Here is a 23,663-nt window from a genome sequence, read left to right on the forward strand (position 1 = left end):
CTTCTATCTTCATCCATCCGGAGTGGAGCCATCTTCCAGCCAGCCGACGTGAAGCCATCCTCTTCAACCGACGGACTAACAATGAATGACGGTTCCTTTAAGGGACGTCATCCAAGATGGCGTCCCTCGAATTCCGATTGGCTGATAGGATTCTATCAGCTAATCGGAATTAAGGTAAAAAAAATCTGATTGGCTGATTCAATCAGCCAATCAGATTGAAGTTCAATCTAGATAGAAGACCCCGCTTGGATGAAGACTTCTACCGGATGGAGGACCTCTTCTTGCCCCGCTTGGATGAAGACTTCTACAGGATGGAGGACCTCTTCTTGCCCCGCTTGGATGAAGACTTCTACCGGATGGAGGACATCTTCTTGCTCCGCTTGGATGAAGAATTCGGCTCAGCTGGGTGAAGACGACTCAAGGTAGGGAGATCTTCAGGGGGTTAGTGTTAGGTTTATTTAAGGGGGGTTTGGGTGGGGGGTTTTAATGTTGGGGGGGTTGTATTTTTTTTTACAGGTAAAAGAGCTGATTACTTTGTGGCAATGCCCCGCAAAAGGCCCTTTTAAGGGCTGTAAAAGAGCTGATTACTTTGTAATTTAGAATAGGGTAGGGCATTTTATTATTTTGGGGTTTTTTTTTAATTTTATTATGGGGCTTAAATTATGTGTAATTAGTTTAAACTTCTTGTAAAAAAAAATATTTTCTGTAATTTAGTATTTTTTTTTTGTATTATAGATTAGTTTATTTAATTGTATTTTAGTTTAGCTAATTGTAGTTAATTTATTTAATTAATTTATTGATAGTGTAGTGTTAGGTGTATTTGTAACTTAGGTTAGGATTTATTTTACAGGTAATTTTGTAATTATTTTAACTAGGTAGCTATTAAATAGTTATTAACTATTTAATAGCTATTGTACCTAGTTAAAATAAATACAAAGTTGCCTGTAAAATAAATATAAATCCTAAAATAGCTACAATGTAACTATTGTAGCTATATTAGGGTTTATTTTATAGGTAAGTATTTAGTTTTAAATAGGAATAATTTATGTAATGATTGTAAATTTATTTCGTTTAATTTAAATTATATTTAAGTTAGGGGGGTGTTAATAACTTTATTATAGTAGCGGCGACGGTGGGGACAGCAGATTAGGGGTTAATATTTGTAGGTAGGTGGCGCGATGTTAGGGAGGGCAGATTAGGGGTTAATAAAATTTATTATAGTGTTTGCGAGGCGGGAGTACGGCGGTTTAGGGTTAATACATTTATTATAGTGGCGGCGAGGTCCGGTCGGCAGATTAGGGGTTAATAAGTGTAGGTATGTGGTGGCGACGTTGGGGGGGCAGATTAGGGGGTAATAAATATAATATAGGTGTCGGCGATGTTAGGGGCAGTAGATTAGGGGTTCATAGCTATAATGTAGGTTGCGGCGGTGTCTGGAGCGGCAGATTAGGGGTTAATAATATAATGTAGGTGTCAGCGTCTGGAGCGGCAGATTAGGGGTTAATAAGTGTAAGGTTAGGGGTGTTTAGACTCAGGGTTCATGTTAGGGTGTTAGGTGTAGACTTAGAAAGTGTTTCCCCATAGGAAACAATGGGGCTGCGTTAGGAGCTGAACGCTGCTTTTTTGCAGGTGTTAGGTTTTTTTTCAGCCATCTCAGCCCCATTGTTTCCTATGGGGATATCGTGCACAAGCACGTTTTTCCAGCTTACCGCTACCATAGGCAACGCTGGTATTGAGGGTTGAAGTGGAGCTAAATTATGCTCAGCGCTCCCTTTTCTGAGGCTAACGCAGCCATTCAGACAACTCTAAATTCCAGCGTTGTCTTAAGGGTGCGCTGGAAAAAAAAGCAGCGTTAGCACCGCGGGTCTTTACCAACAAAACTCTAAATCTAGGCGATAGCTTTCACTTTTAATAGTGGAAGCTGGGACTGGATAGTTTGCCTATATCATATATTGCATGTTTAATGGGAACAAAGATGTTGGGGCCTCCTAAATAACTTGATCTTATTCTTTTAGGAAGGACCACATATAAGGGATTACATCCCTTTATTAGGCTCTCATTGACACTTCATAATATTGAGGTGGAAGCAGGATGAGTGGTCATTTATATATGTTTTATTCAATTTTATTTGTTCATATACTAAACAATAAATACAGCTCTATTTTCCATTCATTCTCCCCTCTCTCTCTCCATGTCTCTCCCTGTCTCTAATTCTATCTTTATTATATAATAAATGTGTTTTTTTTATATTTAGCACTACTTTATAAGTTTTTTCTATCACTCTATTTAAGGCACACATATTAAATGTGTTCCTTTAAAATGTATTGGGCCTCATATACTAATAACCAGCTTGAGAACCTGTCCATGCGGCTTTGCATTGACCAGGCAGCGGACCTTGTACATCTGTTGCCTGTATTTACCATTATACACTAGGTAGAGTGTGTAATGCTGCCCCCTTCTTGCATGAGAGGACCTGTTAATCACCCCAGAGCAAGCATATTAGGGGGGAATTTAATTAATCTAATGACCGCTGCTTCTTACATTGCAGAAAGCAGGCTTGCATGTGGAAATCATGCTCACATGCCCACAATGGTTTAAAAGCCGCTTACGTAATTTAGTAAATGGAGCACATTATGTGGAAATTGTTTTCTCATTAACATCAAATGCCAGTAGATTGGTAAAATTGTCCAATTTGGTTGAAGGCCATTATTTCTGGTTCTGGTAGTTCATAACATGGCTATTATGAAACAGCCTCTCATGAGGGTTGCCACAGGAAAGGCAGACCATGAGTTACCTATGCTACACAGGAAAAGTTTATTAGAGCCAACAGTCTCAGAAATGGCCAAACAACAGGGCTTCAGAATAGAGACCAAATACATTTTTCATTGAGTTCAAACTGCAGATAGATCAACGGTTCAGAATATATGGAGAAAATTAGGCTTTCATGGTCGAATTGCTACATATTAACCACTACTGAAGACGGAAAATAAGAAGAGGGAAAATTTTTGGGCCAATGAACACAGTCAGTTGATTTCAGAACACAGTAGTACCCTATCCTTTGATGAATTCAATTTGAGATTTTTTGTTACAACCACAGTATCTTTATGAGAAGCAGAAATGGTGAACTGATGATGTCTGGTTAAGGGGTTCAAACTATAAAGCATAGGGGTGCAGGTGTCACCATTGGTGATTTAGTTAATATTGATAGCACACTTAACCAGCATGTCTATCACAGCATTCTGCAGCTGTATACCATCCCATTTAGTTTGTGCTTAGTTGGGTCATCATTTGTTTTCTAAACGGGACAATGATCCAAAACCTCCAATTTGTGTAAGAGCTACGTATTTGACAAAGGAAAGTGAAGAAGTGATGCATTAGATAATCTGTCCTACAAATTCACCGGACCTAAGCCAGATCAGTTTTGGAACAGTTGAGCAGGAGAATTAATCTCATTCTTCTTGGAATGAAAAAATGTTATCTAAGCAGCACAAAGAAGAGATTATATCCCTATCTTTTTCTCTCATTAGCATCTCATAATATTGATGTGGAGGCAGATGAGTGGTCATTTGCATATGTTTTTTTCATTTTTTTCTGTTTACAAGCATGGTACGCAATAGAAACAATTCTATTGTGCTTTTTTGTCATTAATTCTCTTTTTTCTCTCCCCTGTCTCCTCTCTCTTTATTACATTATAAGTATAATTTTTAATATTTTGTTCTACTTTATAAATTTACATCCTACATGAACACGGGAGAGAGGGACTGTTTATCTGTTCTATTGCAATTCTGTTTATTTTAAATTTTTAGGGACCAGTATTGTTTTGCTCATCATAAACCAATATTTTAGTTTGATCTCTTACAAGCTGTTTTTGTTATGCCCTACCTGATTACTTCCGGGAGCTATAGGAGCTACCTGAAAATGACAAATCACAACCAAGTCTTTGAGTAATAACCCTGAGAGAGATGTAATGTTTCCTGCATAAAAGAGAGTTTGCCTACGAGTACAACCTTTTATTATTTTCTACCTTCTTTGGATGTACATTATTGGAGCTGTTTTTGAGACTCAGTTTAATTCATCCCTTATTTGCAATTTTCTTTCTAATGGTGGTGAGAGACCATGCAATTCCTTACTGTTGGGAATTCATCACCTGACCACCAAGAGGAGGCAAAGACACCCTACATCAAAATCTTTAATATCTCTTCTACTTTTCTGACCCACCCAGTATTTTTGTTGCCTAGCTTAAGAGCAGGGGAAGCTAGAGTCTTTGAGTTATCAGCTCTCTCTTGCAATCCTTGGTATCTGGTGTCTGTTTGGGACAAGCAGTTCTGGGAACTTTGTCTGGTTTCATACCTAAGGTGTTTTCTTTTTATGAAGGCCGAAACGATCGTCTGGGGTTGTCATGTTCCTTGTTCAGAGGAGAGTTGCCTGGTATTTCGGGGCTGGACTGACCTTACTTGGCGGGATCAGACTGATATACTTCAGGAAAGTTTTCTTCTGTGAAAAGCACACTGGTCTAAAAGAGGCTGCTTCCGGGTGGTAAATCGCCATAGAACAAGCCACTGAGCTGTTGTTCGTTCCTGGTAGAGCGCTTCTCTCTTTGTATGCAAATTATTATGACCCTGGGGAAGTCTCCCTATGGGTGATGGGGGAAACCAGACGTGGACTCCTTGCCCAGTGTGCTTAGAGGAATGTGGCTGCACCTCACTGACGAGGCCCATAGAAGGCCGAAACGATCGTCTGGGGTTGTCATGTTCCTTGTTCAGAGGAGAATTGCCTGGTATTTCGGGGCTGGACTGACCTTACTTGGCGGGATCAGACTGATATACTTCAGGAAAGTTTTCTTCTGTGAAAAGCACACTGGTCTAAAAGAGGCTGCTTCCGGGTGGTAAATCGCCATAGAACAAGCCACTGAGCTGTTGTTCGTTCCTGGTAGAGCGCTTCTCTCTTTGTATGCAAATTATTATGACCCTGGGGAAGTCTCCCTATGGGTGATGGGGGAAACCAGACGTGGACTCCTTGCCCAGTGTGCTTAGAGGAATGTGGCTGCACCTCACTGACGAGGCCCATAGAAGGCCGAAACGATCGTCTGGAGTTGTCATGTTCCTTGTTCAGAGGAGAATTGCCTGGTATTTCAGGGCTGGACTGACCTTACTTGGCAGGATCAGACTGATATACTTCAGGAAAGTTTTCTTCTGTGAAAAGCACACTGGTCTAAAAGAGGCTGCTTCCGGGTGGTAAATCGCCATAGAACAAGCCACTGAGCTGTTGTTCGTTCCTGGTAGAGCGCTTCTCTCTTTGTATGCAAATTATTATGACCCTGGGGAAGTCTCCCTATGGGTGATGGGGGAAACCAGACGTGGACTCCTTGCCCAGTGTGCTTAGAGGAATGTGGCTGCACCTCACTGACGAGGCCCATAGAAGGCCGAAACGATCGTCTGGGGTTGTCATGTTCCTTGTTCAGAGGAGAATTGCCTGGTATTTCGGGGCTGGACTGACCTTACTTGGCGGGATCAGACTGATATACTTCAGGAAAGTTTTCTTCTGTGAAAAGCACACTGGTCTAAAAGAGGCTGCTTCCGTGTGGTAAATCGCCATAGAACAAGCCACTGAGCTGTTGTTCGTTCCTGGTAGAGCGCTTCTCTCTTTGTATGCAAATTATTATGACCCTGGGGAAGTCTCCCTATGGGTGATGGGGGAAACCAGACGTGGACTCCTTGCCCAGTGTGCTTAGAGGAATGTGGCTGCACCTCACTGACGAGGCCCATAGAAGGCCGAAACGATCGTCTGGGGTTGTCATGTTCCTTGTTCAGAGGAGAATTGCCTGGTATTTCGGGGCTGGACTGACCTTACTTGGCGGGATCAGACTGATATACTTCAGGAAAGTTTTCTTCTGTGAAAAGCACACTGGTCTAAAAGAGGCTGCTTCCGGGTGGTAAATCGCCATAGAACAAGCCACTGAGCTGTTGTTCGTTCCTGGTAGAGCGCTTCTCTCTTTGTATGCAAATTATTATGACCCTGGGGAAGTCTCCCTATGGGTGAAGGGGGAAACCAGACGTGGACTCCTTGCCCAGTGTGCTTAGAGGAATGTGGCTGCACCTCACTGACGAGGCCCATAGAAGGCCGAAACGATCGTCTGGGGTTGTCATGTTCCTTGTTCAGAGGAGAATTGCCTGGTATTTCGGGGCTGGACTGACCTTACTTGGCGGGATCAGACTGATATACTTCAGGAAAGTTTTCTTCTGTGAAAAGCACACTGGTCTAAAAGAGGCTGCTTCCGGGTGGTAAATCGCCATAGAACAAGCCACTGAGCTGTTGTTCGTTCCTGGTAGAGCGCTTCTCTCTTTGTATGCAAGTTTTCTTTTTATGTCCTGATGCGGAATCTTATTAGGAGAGTTTATTGCATGCTCTGGATGTAGTCGTGGCCCTGAAATTTTATTTACAGGCCGATAAGGATTTTTGTCAGTCTTTAAACTTGTTTTGATCTGTTTTTCAGGTTAACCTAAGGATTGAAAGGAGCAATTTTTTTCTTTAGCTTTATGGTTAAGAACTGTGATTCTCAAGCCTTACTTGGAGGTGGGCTGTATCTGCCTTTTTTAGGTATTGCGGCTTAATCTTCTTCAGACTTTTTGAGTCTTTATTCATGAGGCCTCATTAGAACACAATTACAAAGGTTGCATATGGGTCAGTTTTGTTTACTTTCACATAACTTTATCAATTTTATGCGTTTGCCTTGAAACAGGTACCTTTTGGAAGGAAGGTTTTTCAGGCAGTGATTTCTAAAAAATAGCTGCCTGCCTTCTTTTTCCTTTGTCTCACTCATATTTTCAGGACTCCACAGCTTGGAAATTGATTCCAAAAAGTAAGGAATTTTGTGAACTCTCACCACCATTAGAAAGAAAACATAATTTATGCTTACCTTACTCCTTTCTTTCTTGGGGAGGAGAGTCCACAAACCCGCCCAATTTCTTAGTTGGTGGCATTTCTAGTTTGCATCTCTTTACCCTACCATCTTTCTTACTTCTTCCTCCTTATCCTGGCTATACATAATACTTGGAGGGTCAGTAAAGTAGGAAGTGGTGGCCAGGTGATGCATTCCCAACAGTAAGGAATTTCATGGGCTCTCACCACTAAGAAATAAAGGAATTTATAAGGTAATCATACATTATGTTATCTAGTCATTTAAATTACGCATAATAAACATATGATTCTTAAATGTGTCTTTGTGGCTCACTGACACCTAGATTACGTTTTTGTGTGGGATTTCCATAGTGCCGGTATTACAGGTTGTGCGGTCCGGCTAAAATGCTTGCGCCTATACCGACACGATCCATACCGCGATCTGAGAGCAGTAGTTATGGATTTTGTGTAACAAAAATGTTTCACAAAACTAAACAAAAATATTACAAAGTACACAAACACCTATAAACTACCTATTAACCCCTAAACTGCCGCCCTTGAGCATCGCAAACACTATTTAAAACTTATTAACCCTTAATCTGTGCCCACGCACATCACGACTATTAAATAAAGTTATTAACCCTTAATCTGCCACCCACCCACATCGCCAACACTATATTAAATATATTAACCCCTAAACCGCCGCTCCCCAACATCGCCAACACTAATAAATTATTAAGCCCTAATCCGCCGCTCCCCGACATCACTGACACCTAAATAAACCTATTAACCCCTAAACCTCCCCTCCACTGCGCCAACACTATAATAAAGTATTAACCCATAAACCTCCAGCCCCCCACATCATAACTACTAAACTAAACCTATTAACCGCTAGACCACCGCACCCCCACATTCCAAAACACTAAATTAAACTATTAACCCCTAAACCTAACACCCCCTAACTTTAAATTAAAATTACAATATAACTATATTTAAATAAATAAAAACTTACCTGTGAAGTAAAAATAAACCTAACATTAAACTATAAATTAACCTAACATAACTATTCTAATAAAATAAAAAAATACTACCAATTAAAAGCCTAAATTACAAATTTGAAAAAACTAATACTACGAAAAAAATTAAAATATCTAAAATTACAGAAAATAATAAACACTAAATTACGAAAAATAAATAACACTAAGCTTACAAAAAATAATAAACGAAATTATCAAAAATAAAAAAATTACACCTAAAAATAAAAAAGCCCCCCTAACCTACAATAAACTACCAATAGCCCTTGAAAGGGCCTTTTATAGGGCATTGTCCTAGGTTAAACATCTCTTTTACCTGTAAAAAAATACAATGTTCTCCCAACAGTAAAACCCACCACCCAACCAACCCCCTAAAATAAAAAAACCTAACTCTAAAAATCCTAAACTACCCTTTGCCCCTTAAGAGGCATTTGTATGGGCATAGCCCTTCAAAAGGCATTCAGCTGTTTTACAAGTGCCCATCCCTAATCTAAAAAAAAACAAAAAAAAACAAAAATAAAAAATAAACCTTACCCGAGCCGCCAGGATGAAGATAGAAGGTTTCAAATGGATGAAGACTTCTTGCCGCCTGGATGAAGATGGATGTCCGGACTTCAAGAACCGTGAGTAGATTTTATGGGGTTAGTGTTAGTTAGTTTTTTTTGGGTGTTTTTTTTTTTGTTTTGTTTTTTAGATTAGGGATGGGCACTTGTAAAAGAGCTTAATGCCCTTTTAAGGGCAGTGTCCATACAAATGCTCCTTTAGGGGCAAAGGGTAGCTTAGGGTTTTTTTTAGACTTAAGTTTTTTTATTTTGGGGGGTTGTTGGTTGGGTGGTGAGTATTACTGTTAGGAGGACTTTATATTTTTTTTACAGGTAAAAGAGCTGTTTAACTTAGGGCAATGCCCTATAAAATGCCCTTTAAAGGGCTATTAGTAGTTTATTGTAGGTTAGGGGGTGTTTTTATTTGGGGGGGCTTTATTATTTTTATAGGGCTATTAGATTAGATTTAATTGTTTTTATTTTTGATAATTTAGTTTATTATTTTTTGTAAGCTTAGTGTTTTTTATTTTTCGTAATTTAGTGTTTATTATCTTTTGTAATTTTAGATTATTTAATTTTTTTTCGTAGTGTTAGGTTTTTAATTTTGCGCACTCTCCCCCCCTCTCTTTTGCACACTCTCCCCCTCTCTTTTGTGCTCTCTCCTCCCTCTCTTTTGCTGTCTCTCTCCCCCCCTCTCTTTTGCTGTCTCTCTCCCCCTCTCTTTTGTGCTCTCTCCCCGCTCTCTTTTGCTGTCTCTCTCCCCCCTCTCTTTTGCTGTCTCTCTCCCCCTCTCTTTTGCTGTCTCTCTCCCTCCTCTCTTTTGCTGTCTCTCTCCCCCCTCTCTTTTGCTGTCTCTCTCCCTCCTCTCTTTTGCTGTCTCTCTCCCCCCTCTCTTTTGCACACTCTCCCCCTCTCTTTTGCGCACTCTCTCCCCTCTCTTTTGGGCACTCTCCCCCTTTCTTTTGCGCACTCTCCCCCCTCTCTTTTGCGCACTCTCCCCCCTCTCTTTTGCGCACTCTCCCCCCTCTCTTTTGCGCTCTCCCCCCTCTCTTTTGCTGTCTCTCTCTCCCCTCTCTTTTGCTGTCTCTCTCCCCCCCTCTCTTTTGCTGTCTCTCTCCCCCTCTCTTTTGCTGTCTCTCTCCCCCCTCTCTTTCGCTGTCTCTCTCCCCCTCTCTTTTGCTGTCTCTCTCCCCCCTCTCTTTTGCTGTCTCTCTCCCCCCTCTCTTTTGCTGTCTCTCTCCCCCTCTCTTTTGCTGTCTCTCTCCCCCTTTCTTTTGCTGTCTCTCTCCTCCTTCTCTTTTGCTGTCTCTCTCCCCCTTCTCTTTTGCTGTCTCTCTCCCCATTCTCTTTTGCTGTCTCTCTCCCCCCTTCTCTTTTGCTGTCTCTCTCCCCCCTTCTCTTTTGCTGTCTCTCTCCCCCTCTCTTTTGCTGTCTCTCTCCCCCTCTCTTTTGCTGTCTCTCTCCCCCTCTCTTTCGCTGTCTCTCTCCCCCTCTCTTTTGCTGTCTCTCTCCCTCCTCTCTTTCACTGTCTCTCTCCTCACTCTCTTTTGCTGTCTCTCTCCCTCCTCTCTTTTGCTGTCTCTCTCCCTCCTCTCTTTTGCTGTCTCTCTCCCTCCTCTCTTTTGCTGTCTCTCTCCCCCTCTCTTTTGCGCACTCTCCCACCTCTCTTTTGCGCACTCTCCCACCTCTCTTTTGCGCACTCTCCCCCCTCTCTTTTGCGCACTCTCCCCCTCTCTTTTGCGCACTCTCCCCCCTCTCTTTTGCGCACTCTCCCCCCTCTCTTTTGCTGTCTCTCTCCCCCCCTCTCTTTTGCTGTCTCTCTCCCCCCTCTCTTTTGCTGTCTCTCTCCCCCCTCTCTTTTGCTGTCTCTCTCTCCCCTTCTCTTTTGCTGTCTCTCTCCCTCCTCTCTTTTGCTGTCTCTCTCCCTCCTCTCTTTTGCTGTCTCTCTCCCTCCTCTCTTTTGCTGTCTCTCTCCCTCCTCTATTTTGCTGTCTCTCTCCCTCCTCTATTTTGCTGTCTCTCTCCCTCCTCTCTTTTGCTGTCTCTCTCCCTCCTCTCTTTTGCTGTCTCTCTCCCTCCTCTCTTTTGCTGTCTCTCTCCCCCTCTCTTTTGCTGTCTCTCCCCCCTCTCTTTTACTGTCTCTCTCCCCCCTCTCTTTTACTGTCTCTCTCCCCCTCTCTCTTTTGCTGTCTCTCTCTTTCTCTCTCTCCCTCTCTCTATCCCCCCTCTTCTGCTCCCTCTATCCACCCTGCCTTTTCTGCTCCCTCCCTCTCCCGGCACCTGGCCCCGCCCGCGTCACACCCGGCCACGCCACGCCACGCCAGACCACGCACATGTCACGCCCACCCGGTCACGCCCACTCCACACCCACCTGGCCATGCCCACTCCACCACACGACGCCAGGAGGTCAGTTGGAAGGCCAGGTGTGTTTGTCCTTGCGCTCAGTCTCTACTGCGCATGACAGCTTCGGACAAACACACTTGGCCTTTTATTATATAGGATTGTAATTTTAATTTAAAGTTAGGGGGGTGTTAGGTTTAGGGGTTAATAGTTTAATTTAGTGTTTTACGATGCAGGGGCTGGCGGTTTAGGGGGTTAATAGTTTATTTAGTGGCATGGATGTGGGGGGCCGAGAGGTTTAGGGGTTAATCATTTTATTTAGGGGCGGCGATGTCGGGGAGCGGCGCTTTAGGGGTTAATCATTTTATTTAGTGGTGGCGATGTCGGGGAGCGGCAGATTAGGGGTTAATAGCTTTTATTAGTGTCAGCTATGTCTGGAGTGGTGGATTAGAGGTTAATAACTTTATTAAGGTGTCGGGGGCGGCGGATTAGGGGTGTTTAGACTTGGGGTTTATGTTAGGGTGTTTAGGTTTAAACGTAACTTTTTTTCCCCATAGACATCAATGGGGTTGCAGATAGAATAAAGGGGGTAATAAGGCAGAATTAATTTGAATCAATCCGAAGCTCCGAATTTGACAAATTGGTCCAAATTTTGATTCGGAACGAAATTAAACGCACATGTCTACCTAATATATTTTTCTCAACTAAACTCTTTCTATAGCGGAAGTTATTTTACAATGATCTTTCCCTGTTTCTTAAACACAGATACAGATCTAGGTATGATAGCCGAGATCCACAATCTCACACACCACAAGTTAAATAAATATCAACCATGCATCCCAATTATTATAAGCAGGCAGGCAGAGTAAGCTGATTAAAATACAAGAGATAGCTCTCACTCTCAATGGGGTTGCATTACGGAGATTTTTCATTCCGCACTTCAGGTGTTAGGTTTTTTTCTAACACTCTCTCCCCATTTATGTCTATGGGGGGAAAGCATGCACGAGCATGTCAAATCAGCCCTGGGATTTTGTGTGGTATGGAGCTTAACACACCATAAAGCACAGCACAAAGAGGCTTTTCAGTAACTTGTAATGGCAGCGATATGGAGAGTGAAATAACGCAACATTTTTGGCGTTATTTTCGCACCCTGTTTAGCGCAAAACTTGTAATCTAGGAGAGAGAGAGGAATAAGAATGTTAAAAGGAAATAAAACCACATTTTTTTCTTTCATGAATCAGATAGAATACAATTTTAAACAACTTTCCACTTTATTTCTATAATCATATTTGCTTTATTTACTTGGGATCCTTTGTCAAGAAGCAGCAATGCACTACTGGGCAATAGTTAAAGGGATATGAAACCCAATTTTTTTTTTTTCACGAATCAGATAAAGCATACAATTTTAACAGCTTTCTAATTTACCGCTATTATAAATTTTTCTTCATTGTCTTGGTATCTTTATTTTAAAAAGCAGGAATATAAGCTAAGGAACCATCTTATTTTTGGGTCAGCACTTGGGTAGCGCTTGCTGATTGGTGGCTGAATTGTATCACTGGGCTTGTTTTAGTAGACTAGTTGCAGACTGGATGACACATAGTAATTATAGCTCTATAGTAGATCTTGAAGTCATGGTTAAACCATTTATGCATTTAATCCATATTCCCTCAAATAATCATCCAAAGGACATTTAAAACTTAGTGACAATCTATACAACCGTAATAGTAATGCAAACATAGTAATTAGCAAACTGGATAATAATTGTTAGTTTTCAACTAATTTGCAGATGAAGGTTAATCAAGACTTCCCAGAGGTGAATTCTTCCACAGTTTTTAGGGAATGGAAAGATAATGGCCTAACTCAGAAACATCAATTTATTAATTTTCAAAATTATCATTCTGTGATTTTGACTATTTGAAAAACAAAACTATTTAATTGTCCAAATAGGCACTTTTTTTTTTTCTTACCTGCAATTAAGAAGTTATGCTGGTGGGTTTACTAAATATATTAAAGATAACTGAGATTAAAAAATTGGTGACTGTATATGGATTATCATATCCGAATAATATTAGATTCGCTAGACAGAAACAGAATTCTGACTGGTTGGAACTCAAAAAAGTTCCAACTCTAAAGATGTTTTTACAACAAAATCCATACTTATATGATTTTGGAGCAATTTAGAATCAAAATTAAATCATATAGGAATATTTGGAGATTCTTATGTAAATAGGGAGAAAGCTACATAAAATCACTAGACCTAAGTATTCAGAGACAAATTCTTTACCCTTTTAAAAAATCACTGATGTTAGAAAAGGCAACATTTTTCATCATTAAAGGGACACTGAACCCAATTTTTTTCTTTTGTGATTCAGATAGAGCATGCAATTTTAAGCAACTTTCTAATTTACTTCTATGATCACATTTTCTTCATTCTCTTGGTATGTTTATTTGAAAATCAAGAATGTAAGTTTAGATGCCGGCCCATATTTGGGGAACAAACTGGGTTGTCCTTGCTGATTGGAGAGCACCAATAAAAAAGTGCTGTCCATGGTTCTGAACCAAAAGTTTGCTGGCTCCTTAGCTTAGATGCCTTCTTTTTAAAATAAAGATAGCAAGAGTTCGAAGAAAAATTGATAATAGCAGTAAATTTGAAAGTTGATTACAATTGCATGCTTTATCTGAATCACAAAAGAAAATTGGGTTCAGTGTCCCTTTAATTGTTGAGAGAAGGGGGAGAGGATGGAATATTATTATTTTTATTTTTAATGAATCTTCTTGCATTGAAATTAATGACTAGATAGTTTTGTTTTTTCTTTACTATTAAAAAGTTAATAAGGGGAAAGAATCGAGGACAAGAAATAAAAATGGAAAAAAATTAAAGGTGGACTAGATAATTTATAGATTATTTAAGTCTTATTTGATTATTGTTTATAATCTTATATTTGTTGATATATGTATAACATGTATTTAATAATGTACTATTTATTTTTTGATTGAAATTTATATTGCAATTAAGTGTGTATCACCTCAATAAAAAAAGAAATGATTAAAAAAAATAGTATGTTTTAATTTTTTTATTTTTTAGCCCTAACCCTTTTATGTGAGGTCTTCAGTCATGCTAGCCCATCACAAGTTAAATTTGATTGTGCTCGAGCGAACTTGTTTACTTTTAACTTGGAATAGGCATACAAATTAATTATTTTTATTGTGCGTGCTAATATTAGTGCACCACTTGTAATTTAGCCCTCTATTTACTCAAAACATATTAACATGTTTGTTTTAAAGGCATATTGTACAAAATCATTTTCTGTTTCAGCTACAAGACAGTGTTTCAAAGTGTATTCATGTGTTGCGTCTTTGTTTTTTTTTTTGGATGTTTCTGTACTGAATAAGTGCAATTATTCCCTTGGTTGTACACAGATTTGTCCTTTCTGCTACTTTCACTTTAAATGTAACTAGCTTTTAGATAAACTATTTTTTTTACATGAAACTAGGCTATCATTCTTAACTGTTGCCATATATTTCTCTACAACATATTCTGAACAAGGCCATATTACCATAATAATCTGATGATGAAATACTAAATTCTTGTAGATTTGTTTTTAGACATAGGTGACCTCCATAATGTTAAACCACAATGACATTATAATATAAACAACTATTTCATAGAGGAATTTGAAGGGGGAAATGAAATGCCAAAAGTGCAGTGGATTAATCCACATGATTTCTGGCACTTGTAACATTACTAAAGAGTGCTTCAAAATTAAAGCATTGTAATAAAACCTGTATTTGCTCTTTGTTTTATTTGTGTTCTGGAAGACATAAATTTCCAAAAACTACAATGTACTGTTTGAGAATTTTGAGTTTCCTTCCAGCTAGAGAAAAATTATATACAGTGGGTTCTTTATAAGTGGAACAGTGCATCTATTCAAGTGATTCTCACAAATAAGCTTTTCATTTTAGTTGAAAGAAAAGATGGATACTTCTGTAAACAAAACACAAATTTAACTTCCATGTTGTGTCATTTCAGTTACTTCTCTCAGAAGTGAAAATTCAAGTGGAGAATCCTATGAAAGGTGTTCGCGTTGACGTCACTGCCATATGTCCTGATGGAAGTAGACATTTAGGAATGGAAGGCTGTAAGGGTGTTAAAAGCAATGAGAATGTAAGATTTTAAATTTTAGTTTTTAATAAACCTATTTGCTAACATTTATTTTCATGAAGGAACTTTTATTTCTTAATAAAAGTCCATTTATATAACATAAAGAGATTTGAAACCAAAAATCTTTCTTTATGATTCCGATAAAGTGCACAGTTTTTAAATCTTTTCATTTTACTTCTGTTTTCAAAGTGGCTGCATTCTCGTGGTATTTTTTGTTGAAAATCAAGTAGGTGGGCTCAGGATTGTGCACATGTCTGGAGCACTAAGTGGCAACAGTTTTGCAAGAATGGTTTTAACAATGTTATATATTAGGAAAATATTGTTGCCATCTAGTGCTCTAAATCATTCTTGAAAACTATTGCCATATAGTAGACTTGTGCATTCGGCATTTTCATTCTAGGTATGCTCTTCAACAAAGAATAATATAAGAACGAAGTAAAATTGATGGTTGGAATGAAGTCTGAATCATGAAGGAAACATTTTGGGGTTTTATGTCCTTTTGAGATCACTTATGCATTTCAAGTTCCATTGAAAAGATTGTGTCTCTCTCTGTCTCTCTGTATATCTACTAATCACCATATACACACACAGCTATGCATTTGAAAATGGTCAAAAAAAATGTGTACATTGCTTAATATTAATATTTAGATAGCTATTCCTTTAATTTATATTTGCTAATCTATGTTTTATAAGGAAATTGAATGGGCAGATTTAAAAAGGAAATAACTGTAGATTGTAGCTTACACAATAACTATATCTAATCAAAACGTTGCTTCATACAACTTAGTGCTGTATATACTAATTTTATAAGTAAACAAACTAGACGATGTTGGCTTTACATTATTTAGATTATTTAGATTTAATTATACATTTTATTTTTATTTGTCATCTTCTTATATTCTCAGTATATTGTTGTGACGTTGTGTTTCAAGCAAAAACTTTGCCCAATAGATATTATGGATGTAATGAGTATTGTTTCTTTGAAAAAAAAAAAAAAACTATGGCTGATTGTTTAGTGCATGAACTTCTGCAAATAAGCCTCACCTATAAAACTTTAGTGCACGTAGCCTTAGCTTGACCTGCACATCTGTTATGAGAAATGATTACACAAACTGTAGATTAAAACTGTCAAACGATTCCATCTGCACTTTCCACTTTGAGTTAAATTTTTCATCATTATATGCCGTTGCCAAATTTTTGACTGTGTCCTAAGTTCAGTACTAGAAATGTCATTAATCTTTGCACGATAGAAAAGATATTGGAGTAAATGAAGGGTTATGGTAAAAAATAATAATGTATTATGGGTGGTAACAGTAAAAATGTGATATAAACAATGAGATTTATATTAGAGTAGCTATTATTTACACAGGAAGCAATAGTTATTGCACAACTAATGCAGTCAACGTAATTTAAAGGGACATGAAACCCAACATTTTTCTTGTTCTTATTTTTCATGATTCAAATAGAGCATGTGATTTTAAACAACTTTCCAATTTACTTCTTTTATCCAATTTGCGTCATTCTCTGGTTATGCTTTTTTGAAGGAGCAGCTATGCACTACTGGGAGCTATCTGAAGACATCTCGTGAACCAATGAAAAGAGGCAGTTTTGTGCAGACACCATTCAGAAGCTAACTCCCAGTAATGCATTGCTGCTCCTAAGCTGACCTAGATATGCTTTTCAACTAAGGATACCAAGATAATGAAGCAATTTAGATAATAAAAGCAAATTAGAAAAATTGTTTAAAATCACATGTTCTGTCTGAATCATGAAGGAAAGATTTTGGGTTTCATGTCCCATTAACAGTGCCTGGTGAAAACAATTTTCAAATGCAATAGTTTTTTTCTGTGACACATTGCATTCATATACTACCATAATATATATATATTGATGCCGAATCCACTTTTCAGTCACCAATCAAATACTACTTTTTACTAACTAGTCTTATTAGATGCAACGCATTGCTTGAATACTCTTCTCTTAAAATTACATTCTCTTGGTATCCTTTGTTGAAGAAGCAGCAATGCGTTACTGGCAGCTAGCTGAGCACATCAGGGGAGCCAATAAGAAGAGGCATATATGTGCAGTCACCAATCAGCAGTACCCAGTAGTGTATTATTGCTCATAAGCCTAATTAGGCATGCTTTTGAACAAAGGATACCTAGAGAACAAAGCAACATAGATAATATAAAATAATATAGAAAACTGTTTAAAAGTGCATGTCCTGTCTGTGCTTGTTGCCAGATATTATTACACAAAAGTAAAATGTGTTTAAAGTCCCTTTAACCTTTTTTCTTTTCTTTTTAAAAATAAATAAAATTGCATATGAGATCATAGCACGATAAATAGAATTATATAGCAATTTATTAATAAAATATATAATATAATGCTAACAACTAATATTTTCCCCATTTTTAGGTGTTTTTTAATGTAACAATTACAATGGATAAATGTGATGTAGCAGAGGGAAACGGCTACATTTTTCTTAAACCTATTGGTTTCAATGAAACTGCCAAAATTAAAATACACAGAAGTTGCACTTGTCAGTGCAGTAATGTATCAAGGGGCAAAGGAAAATGTGTAACTGAAGTTCTTCCAGACTGCCAATCTCACTCATGTAAAGAAGAGAGCTGCAGCTTAGATGAAAGTGTCTATCCTTCAGAAGGCTGTAAGGCATTACCAGGCCGACCTGCATGCAGTGGTCGCGGTGTGTGCATCTGTGGAAAATGCTTTTGTCATAAAACTAAACTGGGAAAAATTTATGGGAAATACTGTGAAATGGATGATTTTTCATGCCCTTACCATTATGGAAAACTATGTTCTGGTAAGTTCAACTCTAATTTGTTTTAAAGGCATGTACTGTATGTGGGGCAAATCTATTTCATTTACTTGAAGGTTAATGGTACATTTCTGACTTTACTGGATACATACTATTTACATGATTACGGGACTTAACTGGGTTTTGCTTACTTATTGGTTTGCTAAATGTATCTACCAATAAGAAAGCGCTATCCAGGGGGCTGAACCTAAAATGGGCTGGCTCCTAAGCTTTAAATTCCTGCTTTTCAAATAAAGATAGCAAGTGAACAAATAAAAATTGATAGTAGGAGTAAATTAGAAAGTGGCTTAAAATTGCATGCTCTATATGAATCACGAAAGAAAACATTTGGCTTTAGTATCCCTTTAAAGGGACATAAGGGTGCAAAAACTAATTGCTAGATTACAAGTTTTTCGTTTTGAGCTGTGCGGTGCTAACGGGCAGTTTATGCTCATCGCTCACTTACAGACAGCGCTGGTATTACGGGTTTTTTACCGCACTCCAATACCAGCGCTGCTTATGGTAGCGGTGATCTGGTGTAACGTGCTCGTGCACGATTTCCCCATAGGAATCAACGGGGAGAGCCAGCTGAAAAAAAGTAACACCTGCCAAAAAGCAGCGTAAAGCTCCTTAACGCAGCCCCATTAATTCCTATGGGGAAATCAAATGTATGTCTACACCTAACACCCTAACATGAACCCCGAGTCTAAACACCCCTAATCTTACACTTATTAACCCCTAATCTGCCGCCCCTGACATCGCCGACACCTACATTATATTATTAACCCCTAATCTGCCGCTCCGGACACCGCCGCCACCTACATTATACTTATGAACCCCTAATCTGATGCCCCCAACATCGCCGACACCTACATTATATTTCTTAACCCCTAATCTGCCTTCCCCAATGTCGCAAAAACCTACCTACACTTCTTAACCCCTAATCTGCCACCCCAACGTCGCCGCCACTATTCTAAATTTATTAACCCCTAAACCTAAGTCTAACCCTAACACCCCCTAACTTAAATATAATTTAAATAAATATAAATAAAATTACTATAATTAACAAAATTATTCCTATTTAAAATTAAATACCTACCTGTAAAATAAACCCTAAGCTAGCTACAATATAACTAATAATTACATTGTATCTAGTTTAGGGTTTATTTTTATTTTACAGGCAAGTTTGTATTTATTTTAACTAGGTACAATAGTTATTAAATAGTTATTAACTATTTAATAACTACCTAGCTAAATTAAATACATAAGTACCTGTAAAATAAAACCTAACCTAAGTTACAATAACACTACACAATAATTAAATTAATTCCCTAAACTAAATACAATGAAATACAATTAAATAAAATTATCTAAAGTACAAAAAAAAAAAACACTAAATTACAGAAAATAATAAACAAATTACAAGATTTTTAAACTAATTACACCTAATCTAATCCCCCTAACAAAATAAAAAAGCCACCCCAAAATGAAAAAAGCCCTACCCTACACTAAATTACAAATATCCCTTAAAAGGGCCTTTTGCGGGGCATTGCCCCAAAGTAATCAGCTCTTTTACCTGTAAAAAAAATTACAAATCCCCCCCAACATTAAAACCCACCACCCACACAACCAACCCTACTCTAAAACCCACCCAATACCCCCTTAAAAAAAACTAACACTAACCCCTTGAAGATCACCTTACCAGGAGAAGTCTTCACCCAACCGGGCCGAAGTCCTCAACGAATCTGGGAGAAGTGGTCCTCCAGACAGGCAGAAGTCATCATCCAGACGGCATCTTCTATCTTCATCCATCCGGCGCGGAGCGGTTCCATCTTCAAGACATCTTTCCACGGTGACTGAAGAATGAAGGTTCCTTTAAGTGATGTCATCCAAGATGGCGTCCCTTAGATTCCGATTGGAATTAAGGTAGAAAAAATCCTATTGGCTGATGCAATCAGCCAATAGAATTGAGCTGGCATTCCATTGGCTGAATGGAACAGTCAATAGAATGCCAGCTCAATCCTGTTAGCTGATTGGATCAGCCAATAGGATTGAAGGTCAATCCTATTGGCTGATTGCATCAGCCAATAGGATTTTTCCTACCTTAATTCTGATTGGCTGATAGAATTCTATCAGCCAATCGGAATCTAAGGGACGCCATCTTGGATGATGTCACTTAAAGGAGCCTTCATTCTTCAGTCACCGTGGAAAGAAGAGGATGCTCCGCGTCGGATATCTTGAAGATGGACCCGCTCCGCGCCGAATGGATGAAGATAGAAGATGCTGTCTGGATGAAGACTTCTGCCCATCTGGAGGACCACTTCTGCCCGTCTGGAGGACCACTTCTGCCGGATTCATTGAGGACTTGGCCCAGTTGGGTGAAGACTTCTCCTGGTAAGGTGATCTTCAAGGGGTTAGTGTTAGGTTTTTTTAAGGGGGTATTGGGTGGGTTTTAGAGTAGGGTTGGTTGTGTGGGTGGTGGGTTTTAATGTTGGGGGGATTTGTAATTTATTTTACAGGTAAAAGAGCTGATTACTTTGGGGCAATGCCCCGCAAAAGGCCCATTAAGGGCTATTTGTAATTTAGTGTAGGGTAGAGCTTTTTTTTATTTTGGGGGTGATTTTTTATTTTGTTAGGTGGATTAGATTAGGTGTAATTAGTTTAAAAATCTTGTAATTTGTTTATTATTTTCTGTAATTTAGTTGTTTTTTTTGTAGATAATTGTATTTAATTGTATTTAGTTTAGTGAATTAATTTAATTATAGTGTAGTGTTAGGTGTAATTTTAACTTAGGTTAGGTTTTATTTTACAGGTAAAATAAATACAAACTTCTCTGTAAAATAAAAATAAATCATAAGCTAGATACAATGTAACTATTAGTTATATTGTAGCAAGCTTAGCGTTTATTTTATAGGTAAGTATTTAGTTTTAAATAGGAATTATTTAGTTAATGATAGGAATTTTATTTAGATTTATTTAAATTATATTTAAGTTAGGGGGGGGGGGGTTAGGGTTAGACTTAGATTTAGGGGTTAATATCTTTAGTATAGTGGCAGCGACGTTGGGGGCGGCAGATTAGGGTTTAATAAATTTAGGTAGGTGTCGGCGATGTTAGGGACGGCAGATTAGGGGTTAATAATATTTAACTAATGTTTGCGAGGCGGGTTTAGGGGTTAATATATTTATTATAGTGGCGGCGATGTCCGGTTTGGCATATTTAGCACTTTAGTTAAGAGTTTTATGCTATGGGGTTGTAGTGTAAAACTCTTAACTACTGACTTTAAAATGCGGTACCAGTCTTGACAGGAGAGGGTCTACCGCTCACTTTTTGGCAGACTCGTAATACTGGCGCTATGCAAGTCCCATTGAATATATAGGATACGCAATTGACGTAAGTGGATTTGCGGTATTTCCAAGTCTGGCCAAAAAAGTGAGCGGTACACCTGTACCTTCAAGACTCGTAATACCAGCGGGCGTTAAAAAGCAGTGTTGGGACCAGCCAACGCTGCTTTTTAAGCCTAACACAAGACTCGTAATTTAGCCGTAAATGTGCTTTCTATTTATTCACTGTTGCTTGCAGAAAACTATGGGCGAGATTATGAGTGGCGTGCAAGCTGTTTTGCATAAGTAAAATCAGGTTTATTGCGGCTGTTTGCGTGCATCGGAAGGAGCGTTTGTATTACAAGTTGAAAGTAAATGAGAATGTGTGAGCACAATCGTCACTCTTGACTGATTATCGAGACCTCAGACCTCTGGTTAATTATTACAAAAGACAAAAAAGTGTCATAAAACACATCAAAGAATCATTTAAAAGTGCAGTTACACTCATAATAACACTATCTGATAAAAGTTATTACAAAAAATATTGCACAAAAAAGTTATAAGTGCTCAAAGATATGAGGTCTCAGGTGTTTGAAAAAAAATATGTGTGTGTACATATGTATTTCTGTGTATATTAATATAAACACATAAATACATTTGTGTGTGTATATATATATATATATATATATATATATATATATATATATATATATATATATATATGTGTGTATGTGTGTATGCATTGGAGCCCTTTGCAGTCAAGTAGATAAAACATGTTAATGTATATTTATGCTATATTCATTTTTAATAGTCTTATACTGTGTATTTACTGTACATATTTAACATTCCAAAGTTATGCACATATATGTTCTTTTTATTTTTAAATAGAAATTCATATATATATATATATATATATATATATATATATATATATATATATATATAATCAGATGTATATATAGGTATAAATATAGAAAAAAAACATCAGATACATATATCGAAATATGTTTTTGTGCATTAAATAGAACATTTTTTGCTATGTGAAGAACTTTGGAATGTGAAATTTTAATATTTTCATTATGGGTTAGCTCACTTGAGAAAATTTGATTGTGTATGCGCATGAGTAGGGTGTTAGTTTTTTCCCCCCACTTTTCTTGCTCTATTGAATTCTATGAGGGAATAAATTAATGCTATCAAGATATTAGAACTTCTGCTTTTTGCACTTGTCAGGTTAGCGCTCATGCAACAATGTTTTGCTTTCAACTTGTAATACGTGCGCCACCCAAGGAGCTCAAAAAGCTTACTTCTTGCGCAGTTAATGAACATACGGGAGCAATAAATAGTGTTCCACTCATACTCTAGCCCTATGTGTTTAACCCCTGCAAAGTCAGCTCCAGAGCAAAACTGCACTTCTGGAACCTAGCTAAATATATATTATGTACCAATGACAACAGGCATATGTATGTAGCCATCAATTACCAGCTATGTACCAGTAGTCCATTTTCACTTCTGCTTTTCAAGAAAGGATTTTAAGAAAACAAAGTAAATTTGCTAATAGAAGCAAATTAAAAAGGCTCTTACAGGTGAATGCTTTGTCTGAACTAGGAAGTTATAATTTTGAATTTCATGTTCCTTTAAACAGGAAATAGGCATAATTGTATATTGATAAGGTTTTTCCATAGAATACATTTAAAGGGACATTCAACACTTCCCTTAACATTATTTGCGCTAGAAATATAAGAACCGAAGATCCGCCTGCAGTATATCCCTCCTGCCATGCCGCCTTGCTTCTGTAGTAATCACTTTCGGTAACTTGTGTAATACTGGGTAAATATGGCAGCCGGACTCCCCCCACCGTTACGTAGCTGCCTTCTTCAAATCATCATCAAATCAGAATCCAGTCCTCGGACAGAAATTGCACGCTAATTACACTTTAACACGCTATACAGGGTCACAGTGTGGCTCCTTTATACCTCGATAAGATCAAGGGTTAATATCTCCTTCAGGGAGATTATTTGAACAGCTTGGGGATTTATATCTGTTTAATGTGAGAGTTTTTTTGGGCTCATAGACTGTGTGTTTTTTGGCTTGGAACAAACAGGTTTCACTCGTTTTTGAAGTGTGGCGCAGCTCTTAATAGCTTAGCGCCCTTTTTCATTACAGGGGAAGTCCTGTCTTACGCACCATGTGACTGGGTGCGGTCTCTTTAATTTTCTAAGATCCTGTTGCAGACATCATTCTTGAGGAGAGCGTTTTCACTGTTAGCTGTCTGGGTCTAGGAGGTGGTGAGTGCTATGGAGGACTCTGATAATAATATCATTTAAGGTTCCGATCCTTCTGTACTGATTAATAATTCCCGTTAATATTGTGAGGAGGCTGTGGTTTGCCCGCCTGCTCAATTTTGTTCCATTTGCATAAACACTGTTCTAAAGGGAGACAAGCTTGCTAATACTCATAGCACTATTAGCCCTTCTGAGCCGTCTACTTCTCAGGAATCTGGGTCCTGAGAAATTACTACACTTTCTACATTACCCGCTCCACATGCAGTT

At 38.3% G+C, this 23,663-nt stretch overlaps 1 protein-coding gene across 1 annotated transcript in view; it reads left to right on the forward strand.

Moving 5' to 3' along the window:
- The window catches only part of ITGB8 (integrin subunit beta 8), a 136,437-nt gene that overhangs the window by 77,218 nt on the left and 35,556 nt on the right, over positions 1-23,663 (forward strand). Inside the window, exons 9-10 of the mRNA XM_053715722.1 lie at positions 14,844-14,978; positions 17,394-17,799. Of these exons, the coding sequence (XP_053571697.1) occupies positions 14,844-14,978; positions 17,394-17,799 (541 nt within the window). The remainder of the gene's footprint in view (positions 1-14,843; positions 14,979-17,393; positions 17,800-23,663) is intronic.

Source organism: Bombina bombina, chromosome 5 (genome assembly GCF_027579735.1).
Source record: "Bombina bombina isolate aBomBom1 chromosome 5, aBomBom1.pri, whole genome shotgun sequence".
Lineage (NCBI taxonomy): Eukaryota > Metazoa > Chordata > Amphibia > Anura > Bombinatoridae > Bombina > Bombina bombina.